Source organism: Vespa velutina, chromosome 11 (assembly GCF_912470025.1).
Source record: "Vespa velutina chromosome 11, iVesVel2.1, whole genome shotgun sequence".
Classification (NCBI taxonomy): domain Eukaryota; kingdom Metazoa; phylum Arthropoda; class Insecta; order Hymenoptera; family Vespidae; genus Vespa; species Vespa velutina.
The window spans coordinates 5910543-5928008 of NC_062198.1; the positions used below are offsets into that span (position 1 = coordinate 5910543).

At 27.6% G+C, this 17466-nt stretch overlaps 1 protein-coding gene across 18 annotated transcripts in view; it reads right to left on the reverse strand.

Moving 5' to 3' along the window:
• Positions 1 to 421: 421 nt before the first annotated feature.
• The window catches only part of LOC124953189 (trehalase-like), a 42377-nt gene continuing 25332 nt past the window's right edge, over positions 422 to 17466 (reverse strand). For 15 of the 18 annotated variants that reach the window (XM_047504196.1, XM_047504211.1, XM_047504198.1 and 12 more), the window contains 5 exons: positions 7961 to 8743; positions 7651 to 7784; positions 6895 to 7448; positions 6474 to 6724; positions 422 to 2980 (listed from right to left, as the gene is read on the reverse strand). In XM_047504196.1, the coding sequence (XP_047360152.1) occupies positions 2821 to 2980; positions 6474 to 6724; positions 6895 to 7448; positions 7651 to 7784; positions 7961 to 8743 (1882 nt within the window). In that variant the 3' untranslated portion in view covers positions 422 to 2820. Of the gene's footprint in view, positions 2981 to 5816; positions 6272 to 6468; positions 6725 to 6894; positions 7449 to 7650; positions 7785 to 7960; positions 8744 to 17466 lie in introns of those variants that run through there. The other 3 variants (XM_047504197.1, XM_047504206.1, XM_047504205.1) reach the window with 3 other exon arrangements.

Genomic DNA, 17466 nt, shown 5'->3' on the forward strand with positions numbered 1-17466 from the left:
CAATTTTGTTTCTTTTTGTTTTTTTCTGATCGATTATTATTTATTCCTTTATAAAAAAAAAAAAAAAAAGAAGAAAGAAAAAATCATTCGCATTATTTCATCGCAGGATTTACACAATGATCATAATTCCAAGAATCAATCGATCGATTCTCATGTTGTGATGGAAATAGCGTAAATAATTATGATAGATAATTATTAAATAAATCGATCGGTTATTAATATAATTATATACATACGTGCACATATACGTATATACATACATATACATACATATATACATACAAAATAAATCTAATTTCGAAAGCGTTTGAAGAATCTAATCTCTATTTTATTTTTTTTTTTGCTTTTCATTTAAAGCTAGAAAGAGCGCAGAATAAAATGGCGCGAGAATTTGATTATTCATTTTTATGTTTTTTTTATGTTTTTTTTTTTTTTTATATTTCTTTATTTATTTTTTTATTTTTTTATTTTTTTATTTATTTTATTACAGTACGAATTATCGAAGCTAAAGACTTCTTTTTTAAGTTATTAATTCTATCGATCAAACTGTTTTTTTCCCATTGAAATAAAATAAAATAAAATAAAATAAAATAAAATAAAATAAAATGTAAAATAAAGAAAGAAGGATAAATATTTTCGTGTATTTACATACTAGTAGAAAACTTAATAAAATCGTGGAAATACTATTTCCATCACTTTCTATGAATTATTATCACTGAGATACACGATTTTTATGTAGAAATCAAAACGAAAAACTAACAAAGAATCTCTTAAACACGACATTTTTCTTTCGATTAAGAACATATAATATGTATATTTTTATGTATCCTGCGCTTGTATATATCGCATGTCTTAAAAAAAAACAAAAAAATTAAGAACAAATCCTACTACCGCCATATTTGGACGTATGTGATTGTTATATGTGTTTTGTACGACATTTTGACACGACGATATGTGCTAAATAATGTAATAATAACATAATAGTAATAATTATATAATAATAATAATAATAATAATAATAATAATAATAATAATAATAATAATAATAATAATAATAATAATGCTAGTACGGATAATAATATTAAAACCAGAGTGTTCCTTGGGATAGACGACGAGTTTATGTGAAATGACGTCAATAAAAGTACAAACGCACTCACCTATTTATCTTTTTTTATGTATATACGTAAGTGCGGGCGCGCGCACACACACAAACATACACGCAACACTCACACTCACGCATACTACTAAACATTAAAGATTTTTTCGTTTTTATTCGAATTTTTTTTAACCATCCCCTATTTACGATCGAGTATCGTCATTCATCGTTCGTTAAAATCAAAGAGAAAAAGAAAAGAAAAGAAAGAAAGAAAAAATAAATAAATAAAAAAAATCAAAAAAATAATTCTCAAACAACGATAATTACGAAAGAAAAGGGGAAATAGAATTACTAATAATATTAATTAGAGTAAATGAGAAAACACATGACGACGCGTTCGTGTGAAAACTAAATAGATATAAATTCGTAGAATACCGTTTGTACGCGTGTGTGAGTGCGTGCAAAAATTTTTAATGAAATAAAACAAAACAAAAAATGAAATAAGAAAAAAAACCACAGAGAAAATTGAGAAAAAATATTCGCAGCTTGAAAATCTTTTAATTCCGGCTTAAAAAAAAATCATTTTTCATGTAAACCTCGGCGAACTTGTCGATTTTGATTTAATGTTCTCTCTCTCTCTCTCTCTCTCTCTCTCTCTCTCTCTCTCTCTCTCTCTAATACATACGCACATACATACATAACAGAAAACTATATACGTCATTATATATGTCGTACACACACACACACAATTACGAAAATCGTCTTTTGCCATTGCTGTTTGTGAATTTCTTTCATCTTATAAAAGATGCAAACAACGATATCTCAAACGAAAACATTCTACTTAGGAACAAGATAATCTACGAATTTTATTTCGCACACTTTTCTCTCTTATATAACACGCATATATTATCCACTCAGCCATCCACACATATACACGCGCGCGCACAAACACACGCACACACACGTAGGGATACCTATCCGCATTCCTCTTATTTTTCATTTTTTGTTGTCTATTTCAACTCGTCTCATTCATCCAATATTTTCACTCGACACATACTCCATCTTGATTCTCTATCCTGATTCTCCATCTTGATTCTCCATCCTGATTCTCCATCTTGATTTTCCATTGTAGGCGTCCCGTCAAAATGGCGGATGATGAATAGGATAAGAACCAAAGGATTTTAACGATCGACGATGACGACGACGAATGAAAGACCTCGAAACCTTTTTAGACGTGTCTTCAAAGGCCGCCAGCGGCCATTTTAAAACTGAATTTTCAATTATTATTAGTCAATGTAGGAAGACACGTTGGACGGTATCGAAGATCCATCACATTTGAACTTTTTTTTAGATATATTTTACGTCATCTAATCTGATCCATTTTTTGTTCTGTTGTTAAACCAAGTTTAACTCGCAATCCTCAACCTTTTTTTTCTCTCTTTTTCTCTCTCTCTCTCTCTCTCTCTCTCTTTCTCTCTCTTTGTCTAACACATTCGAAAGTTTTGCTTGAATCACATCCCTGAGGCCACAATTTTTTTCTTCTTTTTCTTCTTCACATTTTCTCTCTTTCTTTCATTATATTCTTTATACTTATATAAGAGCATTTTCTTTTAATTCCCCTTAAACGACGTACTATGTATGACGTATATCTATATCTTTTTTTTCTTCTAATAACTCTTTTCTAACGACAATATAGCCAGCCGAGTTCTAAACAATCAGGTTCGTCAATCATTATTCATATCTTTCAATTCCGTATAAGCGATTTTTTTCCGATAGACGTTATTATCGGGAGGCCCATATTTTTTTTTGCTACCCAACGTTGACGGTCCTGGCACGCTGTACTGTCTGCGCTTGTACATCACCATACTGGAAAAAAAAACAATACTATACAAAAATTTAGATTATAAAGATTAACGTAAATCATTATTGCCTAGCTTTTATAAAAGGGAGAGAAACTTTTCGACGATTATCGAAAATACTTAAGCAGAGATCGTGAAATATTTCTGGGAAAAATTTCTTTTTCACTTTTTTCTTATTTTTCTAGCAGTTAAAATAATAACAAAATAAAACATGATCGTAACGATACGTTTTTCTTATGAAATTATTACAGTACTTGATAACAGAAAATAAAACACAAAGTTATTGTGTTTGTAAAAACTTTCTAGAAAAAAAGTTGTTTGTTTGCTTTTTTTTTTTTTTTTATTGTTAAACAGTAACATTTTGTATATCAGAAGAAGTTGCTTTTTAAACTTTCGCGGGATTTACGAGGCGGCAAAATTATTGAGTCAATGAACAAACTGTTCTGTTATAGATACTAGAGACATGATAACATTCATGATACATTTATTACAGTATTACGAAATACGAATTAACATCCTAGAAACGAAGAGAAATTAAAACATTCAAGGATTTGATATGGTAGTTCCCTCTATTGGAAAATTAATGCAATCAGAATTTTACCACGTTTCCAAGGATATTAATTAGTATGTGGGAACATTTGTACTTTTTTTTTTTTTTTTATATTTAATGCGCCAACGCGTACAGTTGTTACGAATAACCTTGACTAGTATTTTTCCTTGATATATATTATACACAAAAAAAAGGAAAGCACGTACGTACGTGTGGACGAGTATTAAGAGAATATATAGTCAAGAATAATAATTTTGTTTATCTAACCCATTATACGATTTTTTTGATTAAATGAATAATAAAATGGCGGATCTCGTTTGACTCTAGTAGTACCAACATGGAGTTTGTATTTGAACATAGGCATTGATATTATTACTATTATTCATATTATTATTATTATTTTTAAAAAAATAAAACGATCAAAAAAATAACATTTTGTTATTTAAATAAATTAATTTAGTTACAAATAGACTTACCAGTTTCCGAAAGTAATCAATGCCAACAATAATCCAAATTTAACATTACCCAATTTTAACATTACTTACAAATCAATTTAATATTAATTTTCTCTCGCGTCTGAACGATTAATTCATTAAAAATTTATTAACGGATTATTCATGCACTTGTATAGGATAGGAAATATTATAAAAAAGATTTTATAAATGGTTACATATATTTTTTTCTTAGTTTATTTATTTATTTATTTTTATTATTATTAGTAATATTGTTATCATTATTATTTTTGTTTTCGAATTTATTAAGTGTCATAGGACAAGAAATTTGGATATAATGGTTTGTTTATGGTGGGTATAAAAATTTGAAAGAGATGCATGCTTTAATTTTTAATTTAAAATGGTCTAATTTAACAGGAAAAACAAACAAACAAACAAACAAACAAACGTAGGAAAAAAATGTTACATATATATATATATATATATATATATATATATATATATATATATATATGTGAAACAATATTTAATTTTCTCGTAACATGCATTTTTAATTCTTTTCACTTTTATTCTTGTTTCGATATTATATAATAATATAGAATTGATATTGCCAAAACTTATTTATAATTCATGCAATAAAATATATATTTCCCATAAATGTGATTTCATCATCATGTTTATATTAATAATGGGTGGTGAAGGGGAAAAGGTTATGGAAATTTTTAATATTTTAGTAGAATTAAGATCAAAATTATTGCGATGTTACGAGAAAACAAACAAAAAAAAAAATAAAACAAAATATATGTACATGCGTATATATATATAATCAATCTTAATTGAAAATTATCTTTCTCAAGCATTACTTTATCTTCTTTTTTTATCATTCGTAATTCCTTTTACCTCAGATAATATACGACAAATCATTGCCCAATTACTTATAATTTTAGCCATTTGCACGAAAAATAAATTATCTTAAGGCACACTCTTCTGATTAGATAAGCTTATCCTTTGCGTACTTTTTTCTTTCTTTTTTAATATTTTCATAACAATAACATTTATATATATATATATATATATATATATATATATATATATATATATGCCATATAGAGCATATTCGTCCACATACATTTTGTTACCCTACAACTTAAAAATTTTCAAATTTTTTTTTAATTTCTATTTTTTTTTATATTATTATTATTATTATTAACAAAATAATTCACGATGATCTCTGCTTTAACTTTCGATGTGTATGTTTCTCTCTCTCTTCCTACAAAATTATACTTCTTGCAAGACATTTGCAAATGTCTCTATTGTTTTATCATCCTACTTTTTTTTTTTTTTTCATTTCATTTTATTTCATTTTATACAGAAAATATTACTGATAAAGTTACCAAATTGAATATAATACCAAAGTGAATCACAAGAGAAATATTAAATACTGTCTGAGACTGTCAATCGACGTGCAAAAAATTCGATAGAATTCTTGCAAGGAAAAAGAGAAAAAGAAAAGAAAAAATCGTTTCTCCTTTTTTTCGTTATTGTTTAAAGAAGCATAGAAGATGATAATATATTTATAGATCATGCAAGAAAGGAATCATTTTCTTGGAACTTGATTTATCGACCAGCGAAAAGTTCCTCGTAATCACAGAGTACCTAAACTATATATTAGAAATATGCAATGATTAAGTATATTGATGTATAAAAAAAAAAAAAAATACTATTGTGCGTATGCGTGTGCGTGTATATGCGTATTAATTTCATATCATTCTATTAATTATGATTTTAATACGGCGAAACAAAGAGAGATATATTTGTATTATTCATTGATTAATATTTATATACTCTCTTTCTTCGCGAAAAAACAAAAATTAAAAAAAAAAAAAAAAAAAAAAAAAAAGGAAACAAGCGAATTGATTAAATGCAAAGCAATTATTATTTTTTATGGAGAGACAACGACTTATATAAGAAAAAAAAAACGATGAAGGAATAAAAACAAAAATGACGAAGAAGTTCGTCATCCTTGTCCTGATCATCCGTTATTTTGTACATACGTATCGACAAAAAATCCGGTCGCCATTTTCGATCTCCAAATCGAAATTATCCCTATATACACATCGATACACACACACACACAACACACATGTATATATACCTACTGACATTTCCCTATTATAATATAATTTTCATACTAATCATAAATATTTCGTGTCTATTATTTTTTTCTTTTCTTTTTTTTTTTTTTTTTTTTTTTTTTTTTATGCTTTTTTCTGTCCATAAATACTCTCCTAGTTGATTAAAACCACATTGATATCTGAAACATAAATAAGAAAAAAGAAATTTTTTTTTAATAATATCGTTACAAGAGAAAGAGAAAAAAGGAATATTGGTAAAGAGACAGTTTGAAAAAGAATTATTATTGTTATTATTTTTTTTATGTATATATATATTATGTATTTGAATATATATACACATATTCAAAATACATTTCGACTGACGTCGTTCACTCACCTCACCCTATAAATCCTGCCGCGAGCGAGATGATGAGGGCAAGAATACCTGTCATCACTTGACCGGCAGTCGATACAACAACTTGCTGTGGTGCACTACTGTACTCAACTTTATCAGACGTGAATTTGTTTTCCGCGGTTAGGGTACTACCATATTTGTCGAGTAGGATCATGACGAGACCATTGGACCAGCCAAAACCAAGTTGGACCTCGTATTCTCCACCACCACCATAACCACCAAAAACTGTAGCGTCGTACTGTCGAAAGGAAAATTTAAAGATAATGCAATCTTATAGGAAAAGAAGAAAATGGCGGATAGCAAGAGGAATCCAACTTATGCATGCATGTATGTATGTATGTAGGTATGTATGTATGTATACATGTATGTATCTATCTATCTGCAATGAGAATAAAATTTGCCTTTCACCTTTTCAAACATGCTGTGCGTTTCGTTGAAAGCTTTATAATTACTGCGAACCCATCTTTCACTTATCTCATAGGCTAACCTTTGGGCCCATGGATCTTGAGTATTGTTCAAGGACATTATAACGAAATATTGAAGAGGAGGCCAGGCATTAGGATAATCCCATTGTTCACCGGAGTGTTCCAATGTTGTTGGTATTCCACCGACATTCAACATTATCTGATTCTTTTCAAGATACTTTAATGCCTTCGATACATATTCTTCCTTTTTACTGAGGTCATAACAAAATGTCCAAAGTGGCAAGATGTTGGTAGGATAAAAGTAATCCCTCTTTAATTCATTCATTATATCGTAATCCAACCAAGCACCAACTTCGTCGTGCCATAACACAGCGGTCACAGCTTTTTTCCATTCCTCGGCAATGTTCGAATAATATGCCGCTTTGGAAAAATTACCTAATCTTTGACTATACTTAGCTAACAGTACTGCATTCCGATATAATATCGAATTTAAATCAACTGGTATTATGGATCTCGTCTTCAGATTGGTTAAGTTACCTAAAAAACGTCAGGATAACTCACTAATGTGACCACTTAGAAAGGATTTTCATAACGGAAGGATCATTGAATTGTCGAAATCATATGAATTAGGAAGGGTAGTAAAAAAAAAAAAAAAAAAAAGAAAAGAAACAGCAACACGAAGATATGTATGGTTGTGGGGCAGGAATATTCTCTTTCTTTTTCTCTATTGTGTAATTACCTTTATTGGTTCCATCGAGTATGAACCAACGACTAGAGAAATCCCAGCCAGTTTCAGCAGCTGTTTTCAATTCCGTGTAATAATTCTCCTTTTCCTCAGTTGTACGAAAACTTTGACTGGTTTGAATATCCTCCCTATATTGAGATAAATATAAGAAAGGTATTTCTCACGCGGGAGAGATATCATTTTCTACGTAAGTATTTGTTAGAGGTCGTTGAAAAAAAAAAAATAATAAGAAAAAAAAAAATGAATAAAAGAAAAAAAAGGGGTTGAAAACGACCGATGAAAGAGAAGATAAAGAGACAATCACCTGTAGGATTCCGGTCTTGGTCCAGATGATTCCTCATGGTATCTAGCAAGGGTATACTTGACGCCATCTTTTTCAATGTCAACGGTACGATTGGTTAACCAAAAATTAAATTCCTTTTCGAGCAACCAAAAATATTTATCAAGCCATTGATAATCCTTGGTTACATGAAGATATTCATCGACCATTGGTATAAGTAAGGGCGGATGAGATCTCATTGTGTAATATATTCTACCGCCATTAGGAATGAAACCAATCTTATCAACGATCATAACAAAATTGGTCAACATACCCTTTGCCGTTTCATACATATCCGATAATAATAATCCTTTTATAATCCAATATGAATCCCAATAATAAAATTCGCGGAACCTGCCGCCTGGTACGATAACCGGATTAGGTACATATATGATTGAATAACGATCCTCATTCATTTTAACGTCGTCCTTCATTTTTCTACCCAACATCTTCCAGATTTGATTGAGATCATAACCGAATTTCCTTAATTCTGGATCGTTTATCTTTTGTAAATATCTCGGATTAGCCGTCCAATCAGTTGGATTCCAATCTTCAAACTCCGATCCAGCAGGATCGAATGTATCGTTAACGAAATTTTCTATTTCGTGTTTAGTTGGTGTTTCATCGGTACGATTCATAAATTCATGGAACAACGCCAGCGTTTTTTCCGGTGAATGCTTCATCTTCATGTCGACGAATGTCTTCGAATCCGAGTATATAGACGACATTTGTACTCTGTGCAACAGCTCGCCATGGCAGTAAATATTGCTGCAAAGGCACACATATTTTGTTTTTTGTTTTTCTAATCTTTTATTCTTTGGGGATTCTTTTTTTTATATATATATATATTTTTGTCATTATTATTATTTTTTTTTTGTACGTGGGTCTATATTTTATTCATGACGCGTTTTATATCGAAGAGCTATTCAATTGATCATTTATGTATAACTGATTATATATTCAGTTAAAATGAATAATGATAATAAACAAGAAAAAAATAAATAAATAAAGAAAGAAAGAAAGAAAGAAAGAAATAAAGAAATAAAAAGAAATCTAAAATCTCACAATTTGATAAAAATTTCGAAAACGGTTTCAAATTTTTAAGTAAACTTTGTACTTTGATATAGTACACGTTTTTTCATACGATAACCTTGATTTTGTATATAATAGTAGTAATAGATATTATCTTTTTTTTTTAGATTTATATTTATGATTATTTCCTTTTGTTATCTTTCCGAATCAGTATATTAGTTTTAAAATAAAAAAATAAATAATTCGTTTATTTATATACATAAATATATATATATATATATATATATATATATATATATATTTATTTCTAAATTGATATTCATTAAGAATTATTTTCGTTTTAATAATTTAAATCAATGCGAATTTAAAAATAGAATATAATTAATTTACAAACACACACGCGCTCGCTTGCACGCACGCGCGCGCGCAGACACACATACACGAAATATATAACCTTGATTCTATACTAAGGTAACAAATGCGAATAAAAATGATTTTTAAATTGACCTGGCTATTAAGAATATTTTTTTTCCTCTTTTCGTAATCATTTAGATCAGAGCGCAACACGACAAAATTATAAAATTGTTCAACACGACGTATTCGACGGCACGATTAAAATGCAATCGTCGAAGGGAGGAGAAGAACAAGTGTACAAGTAACGAGTAGTCACATTGCTGCATTTCACGGTCCGTTGCGATCGTTAAGTTAAAAGTCGCTTACGCAAGTAAGTACGTTCATGATGTTTGCGCACGAGCTACGTGTTACGAGCTACGAGAGAGAAAAAGTGTGAGTGAGAGAGAAAGAGAGAGAGAGAGAGAGAGAGAGAGAGAGAGAGAGAGAGAGAGAGAGAGAGAGAGAGAGAGAGAGATTGATTCCAATGACTCGTTGACTCTCAGTCAGGAATCTCGCGAACTCATCGATAAAAGCACGTGTTGATTCGTTTTTGCGTTCTTTCGAGAACCCTATATGGATTTCTTGTTAAGAAATTAACCTTTTGAACCTTGTGACGACATCAAGCATATTTTATATATATATATATATATATATATATAATTTATAATATAAATACTATTTAAATCAATATAAAAATTTTTGAGAAAGAGTAATTGATCCCAAAAAAAAAAAAAAAAAAAAAAAAAAAAAAAAAAAAAAAAAACACCTAGGAACTTTTGATTGAATTTATCAACTTTTTTTTTCTAATCCACACTATATATACGTACTTATATAAATCTATATAAACACATATAAAGGTTTTTATATATTATATTGTACATACAAACGCGTCTATTGAAATCTTCTTTTTCTTTTCTTTTTTCTAAAAGCAAACACAAGACAATCGCGAAAATAATGTCGATCGTACGATCGTTGCGTTGAGATCTTTTCAATTTCGCGATGATGACATCATCGAAGATATTTTTTCTTTCCTTCTTTCTTTTATTTCTTTTTTTTATTTTTTTTTATTTTTTTTTGTTTAATTTCAGATTCTCTCTCTTTCTCTCTGTTGAAATAAAACAGAAGAACTAAAGAATGTTCGATTCGATCGTTCGTTCGTTCGTTCGTCCCATTGAAAACGTGCGAGCTTTTTAATATCGAGTACGTTCTATTTTTCATTTTCTTTTTTTCTTCATTTTCATTTTATTTCTATCGCAGGAATTACTTTCATTAATTTCTTTTTCGTTCTTCTTCTTTTTTAAATACGAAGGAAAAAAACGTTTTTAAAAATTATCAAATGTCATCGAAAGAAGATTCTCCTTTCTATAAAGATTCTTTTTCGTCTTGTTTCTCGTTTTTATCTTATTTCACTTTTTTTTTTTTTTTCTTTTTGTCCGAAGTAACGAATTTCATTAATTTTTATATTCCTTTAAATACGAAGCAAGAAAATATTTTTGGGAATTACCGATGATGTTTTATCGATCGAATGTTCTTTCTATCTGTTCTTTTTTTTTTTCTTCCCCTTTTTCATCTCGTCGAATTATTCCATATTCCGAGGAAAATCGTCATAAGTATTATTTCAATTTGAAATAAATAAATTGAAACAGGAACGATTCGCATTGCATCAATATTACGACGCTAATAAAATTACTGTAGCAGAACTCTGATCGTACTCTTGTCGTTTTCTTAACACAACGAATGTTAACGACATACACGAACACTTGTCGTCATAGTTTTTTTAATACGACGAATGTTAACGACACGTAAGAACACCTGTCAATGTTCCTCTACTATCCCACTATCCTACTACCCAACTCCCGCTCTCTCCTCTCCCATTTTCTCGTACAAAGTCGATTTATTCGATATCGTTTATATATTACCGCTCGAGATCATTCAAACAAAATGACTTGTCTGCTAACTCCACAAAAAAAGAAAAAAGAATTAAAACAAAGCAAAAAATAACTAAATAAATAAATAAATAAACAAACAAAAAAAGAAAAGAAAATGCTGAATTTCTATAGAATTCCTATATAATTTTGACGAACAAAACATGCTTCTAATAGTTACTACGTTTTTGTATTATTATTAGACTAATTAATTATACTAATTGAACTCTTTCTCTTTTTCTATATTCGTTTTGTTTCTAATTAGAGCGAAGATAATGATACATGTGAAGATTTGCACGTTTGTCTCTAATATTATTGATGAAATTTATTCGGAGCATATATGCGTGTCGCGTTTCTTCTTACATATAGACAATATATCTTCGAAGAAACTGGAAACTTTCGCGAAGCTGAACGATAGCTTTCAAATCGACGAGATCGACGAGATCGACGAGATCGTCGAAGGTCATGAACTTATTATCGCCGTTAAATGTTAAAATACGTCATCATTTTGTAAAATCATCATTTAACCCCTTTGACTACAAAAGAGCGTACATATACGCTCTCCTAAGTCTATAAATTTATACGAAAGGGGCGTATATATACGCCCTCACAAATCTATCAATATATAAGGCGTATATATACGCCGTCACATATCTATCTAAAGAGTTATGTCGTATAAAAAAAAAAAAAAAAAAAAAAAAAAAAAAAAAAAAAAAATTTCTTTCATTTATTAAATGTAAATATTTGTAACTCGTATGTTTTGTATAAATACGTATCAGGTAAAGAGTTACATTACGCGACATTTCATTAACAATTGATAAAACAAATCTTTCAAAAAAAGAAATCTACATACTTTAAATAAATACAATGGAAAAGGAAAATTTAATTCGTCTTCGAAAAAAAAAAGAAAAAAGAAAAAAAAAAACGCACAAGTATGTAATATATGATAAACATAAAATCCGCCGAGAAAATAGATATGAATGCAAAGAATACGATGTAGATTTATGCGTTGATCTATGTTTTAGAATATATATCATACGCAAATTAATTATTAAATCTTTTTTATTATCATTTTGTTATATTTATTCGTTGTAATTATCATTATTATCCTTCTGTTAAAATTGTCAAAATAAATTTATTTCTCATTATCAATTTTGAATGTTTTCTTTATACTTAATAATTAAGGTCACGTCAACAATTTCGTACAAAACTTTCTATTTCTTTTTTTTTTTCTTTTTTTTTTTTTTTTTTTAATATATATATCTATATATATATTATTCAAAATCCAGTTTCGAATATATATATATATATATATATATAAAAGAAAAAAAAAAATTTCTCTGTCTTTTTTGTTTTTTCATTTCACTAAATATATATATATAAGTATATATAAAAGAAAGTATGTAAAGAGAAAAATTTAATCCTTCGACGTTTTTAAAAAAGAATTTCGATGACTGCGATTAATATAACATCACGTTCAAAATTGGTGAATTGGTGTCACTGAAAGTGGCAAGCGAAATAAAAATAAAAATAAAAAACTAAATATTTCAGAAAATTTCGTAATATTAGCAAAAAAAAACAAGTTATAGTCAGTTTTTTTTTCTTTTTTTTTTTTTTTTTAAGCAACGAATTAAATAGAGAGAAAGAAAAAAATTATAATAATAATAATAGTAATATGTATAATAACATAAATAGTAATAATAATAATAATAATAATAATAATAAATGATAATAAATAAAAACAAAACAAAAAAAAATCAAAAAAAAAGAGAAAAGAAAAAGAAAAAAAAGAACAAGAAAAATGACGTCAAAGTGAATAGAAATATTTTTCGTAACAGATTTTGTGAAGAACCGATTAGATAATTTTATAGTCTTTAACTATGCTATCTCTACTACAGTTTACTTCGAGTATATACAATTGTAGTACAATCAAACAAGTATAACAAACGAAGGAGAGTTTCTATTATAAGTGCATTCCAAAAGAAATTTTTACTTTCTTCCATGGAATTATGAAAAAAAAAAAAAAAAAAAAAAAAAAAAAAAAAAAAAAAAAAAAAAAAAAAAAATTTTTTAACGAGTTAATTAAATTATTATAATTTCCGCAATCAAAATATTACTATTACTATTACTATTACTATTACTATTACTATTACTATTACTATTACTATTACACTATACATAGGACATGATATATAATTATGCAGTTCATTTAGTATAACTACTTTAAAAATTCACACATCTCTGTTTGCTCTGTATATACATACAGTATTCGTAAAACTTACGAAGTATTTTGAAAAAGTCATTAATTATTTCATGTAAATTTTTTTTTTTTTTTTTTTTCTTACGACGTCTTACAACCAGGCTTTCTTTAAGTCTATAAATTAATTTCGAAATACGACATATCTGAAATATGTATCTATAAAATATAATTAATGTCCGGCAATGTCCACGTGAGTTGTAACGTCACATAAAAGAAAGATGCAATTATCTATGTATGTTGTACGAAATACCGATCACGTTTGTTGCGAATGAATGCGCTGTTTCCTAAGGTCACGCTCATTGTTACTTGCGGAACACACTAATTTAAATCTCTTTACTTTGCTAATGTTCGCCAAGTTCATTGTTAAGGACATTAAATGGACATTATCGAAGATGATAAAAAATGTTTGATATATATATGTATATATACATAGGAATCAAAAATTATGAACGATCATAAGAGTCTAATAAATTTATGAATGATGAAGTGATCAATAGATTTATAAATGCTTAATAAATTCACGATATGATTAATAACTTAATAAGAGCAATTAATAAATTAATGAATAATCCAATGATTAACAAATTTATGATACGATTAATAAATTTATAAGTATTTAAAAATAAAATATATGAATGATTAATAAATTTATGATATGATGAAAAATGTAGATAAATAGTATATTCTATAAATTGATAATTATTTAACAAATTCATATTTGATTAATAAATTTACAAGTGATGCATAAATTAATAATTGAAATAATTATTAAAATATATTCTATAAATTGATAATTATTTAACAAATTCATATTTGATTAATAAATTTACAAGTGATGAATAAATTAATAATTGAAATAATTATTAAAATTTCTCTTTTTTCCTTTCTTTTTTTTTTTTTGTTTCTTTTTTGGAGCAATACAGAATATGATTTTTTTGTTATTGCTGTCGTCACTTATATGAAGACAATAAATTTTTCTTGATTAATAATGATGATTAATGTTGTTTGTAATATAAATTCGTTTTTCTTGATTAAGATTAATGTTGTAGAATATTTTCTTCTTCATTACGAAAAAATATTCATAAATATTATAAAAGATTAAGTTAAATATTAAATCAACATAAAACAGAATTATTTAGTTTTCTTAACCCATTAATCATATCTTCGAATATCCAATTAGATATATATTTATGATCTTATCGATTATTAATAAGGGAACTTTTTCGTGATACAGAAATAAATCAAATTAATGAGAATAACTAAGTAATTGACAGATGTGATCTTTATATGGTATCAATTTATTCGCATCACTGTGCCTCTTACAGGATTTTAATTTTTTCAATGAAGAGAAACGAAAGAAAAAACAAAAAAGAGAGAAAAAGAGAGAGAAATTATTTCTCTGTCCAAAATTAGTTGATCGAAAAAGAATTGCAAGATTTTTTTACGATTTCTTCTTCATTTTTCTTTTTAAATCATAAGCACTCCTAGATAGAAATAAAAATAGATAAAAAATAAAAAAAATATTTCCGTATCAGTCTCGTGCAAACGAATTAATTACTATTAAAAATGAAATTATTATTAACAAAAAATAATATATATATATATATATTTTTTTTTCTATATGGCATTCGTAGAACGATATAAAAATAGTGAAAGAAAGAGAGAAAAAAAACAAAAGGAGAAAAGAACTTAATTTCTTGGAACTTGATATTCTCCTAATCGAGCTATTATTTGCACTTCTTATCTTTATTATACTTGATACTACTTCAAAGCTTTGCGCATTAAATATAACGTCTTACATGTAGAAATTGTCGTACTATCTCGATAGAAAATTTCATGAGAGACGAAGAAGAAATTGAAGAAGTTGAAGAAGAAGTTAAAGACAATGATGATGATGATGATGATGACGAAAAAGTTGAAGATCAAGAAAGACGTTAGATCTTAATTCGTTTGAAAGAAATAAAAAATTGAGATTATCAAGAAGATTTCTTATTGAAGAAGAAGAAGAAGAAGAAGATGAAGAAGGAGATATAGTTTATGAAGAAGATTGTGAGATCATCCATTCGTGGAAAATCCGTGCCAGATTGCTTAAAGAGAAGGGATTACACCTGACTTCCAATAATATCTTCTCAAGAGCAACTCTTTTAATTAGGTGTGTCCGCTATAAATTGTACGGAATGCGAGTGACTGGCCGATCGTCAAAACATTTATTTCCGTCCGGTTCATTCTGTGTGTCACGGACACGTAGAAATCAACATTGTCCACCTCGTGACAAAAGGGAGCCCATTATCTCACACACACACACACATACAACATAGATATATTCTCTCTCTCTCTCTCTCTTTCCCCTTTTATTTTCTCTATTTATTTAAAATCCCTTTGAAATCGAATTATTTTGGTTATATAAAAAAATTATGTAATACAGAAAAAAAAAAAAGAATAGTTAAAGTTGATATGAATCAATAAATTATTATTATTATTATAAAATGAAAAGAATTGTGATATATAGTATAACAGTATAATATATTAATAATATAATATATAATATATTAAAAGTATAATATCTATACTGGTGTTATACTATCAAACACTATCTATATAGTTTTTAGAACTGTACCGTAACTATCCTATACCATGTAAAATTTATAGATACAATATTTAAACAAAAATATATATGAAAAATTTTCAAATATAAAATAAAGATATCTTTCTTAGTCACCGAAAAAAAAAAAAAATACAGATATACCTAAGAGATATCAAAGTTCCATGACGTTTTAAATGATAGATAAAATTATACCGAAGAATTCGTATAGTATGAATAACGTTTGTTCTCTCTCTCTCTCTCTCTCTCTCTCTCTCTTTTTTTTTTTTGTATAAACATGTCCAAACAAGATCGATCAAAAATTATGTAATAAATCAACCTTTGACTCTGAAGATTTATTACGCCTCATGCTAAATATCCAAAATGTAGATACACATAAGCGATATCGTTGTTGCATGACATTAAAAAAGATAAAATTATATCGAGAATGATTTCATATTAAATGGATTATGTTATTTTCTTTCTTTCTTTTCCTTTTTTGTATCAATATTTCAAAAACAAATCGATCAAAAATTATGTAATAAATCAACCTTCGACTTTAAAGATTTATTACGCGTCGCACACGCACACGCACACACATTCAAACACAGAGACCGTGTTTATGGATTCGTTCATAACGAAATCTTCTTAAAAGATGCTTTTAATGATGGTTATTAATTAACTAAGATAATTAGCAGTGATAACAAGTATAGGTGTGGTTTCGATATGAAATGAAATATGTTCCGAAAATACCCTTGGTAAATATGAATATGAAATATTATATTGATGTTAGATTGTCCATATTTGACATAAATCGATTTATGTTAAATTAAATCGTCGGTAAATAGGAAAAAAGAAAAAAAAAAAAAAAAAAGAGAGAAAAGTTTTATATATATATATATATATATATATATATATATATATATACACGATGAGAATAAGCTAAAGTTTAATTTTGCATATGTTAAACTAAAATTGGTCGACGAAACTATGAACGTACGCACGTGAATCGAACGTTGGACGATAACCAACTAAAAGGTGGGCGTACATACGTCATTGAAATATCAACGTGCGACGAACGATCTAGCCGCCCACCATCTTTTCTTTATTTTACTTTAGCTTCTTTTTTCTTTCTTTCTCCCTTTTTTCTCTTTTTTCTTTTTTCCTTAGACACATTACATCGCAAAAAAAAAAAGTAACACGAAATAATATAATAATAAGAAAAAGAAAAAAAAAAGAAAAAAAAAGAAAAAAAAAAGGAAAAAGAAAAAATGCATTTTCTTTTTCCTCAATCGAATTA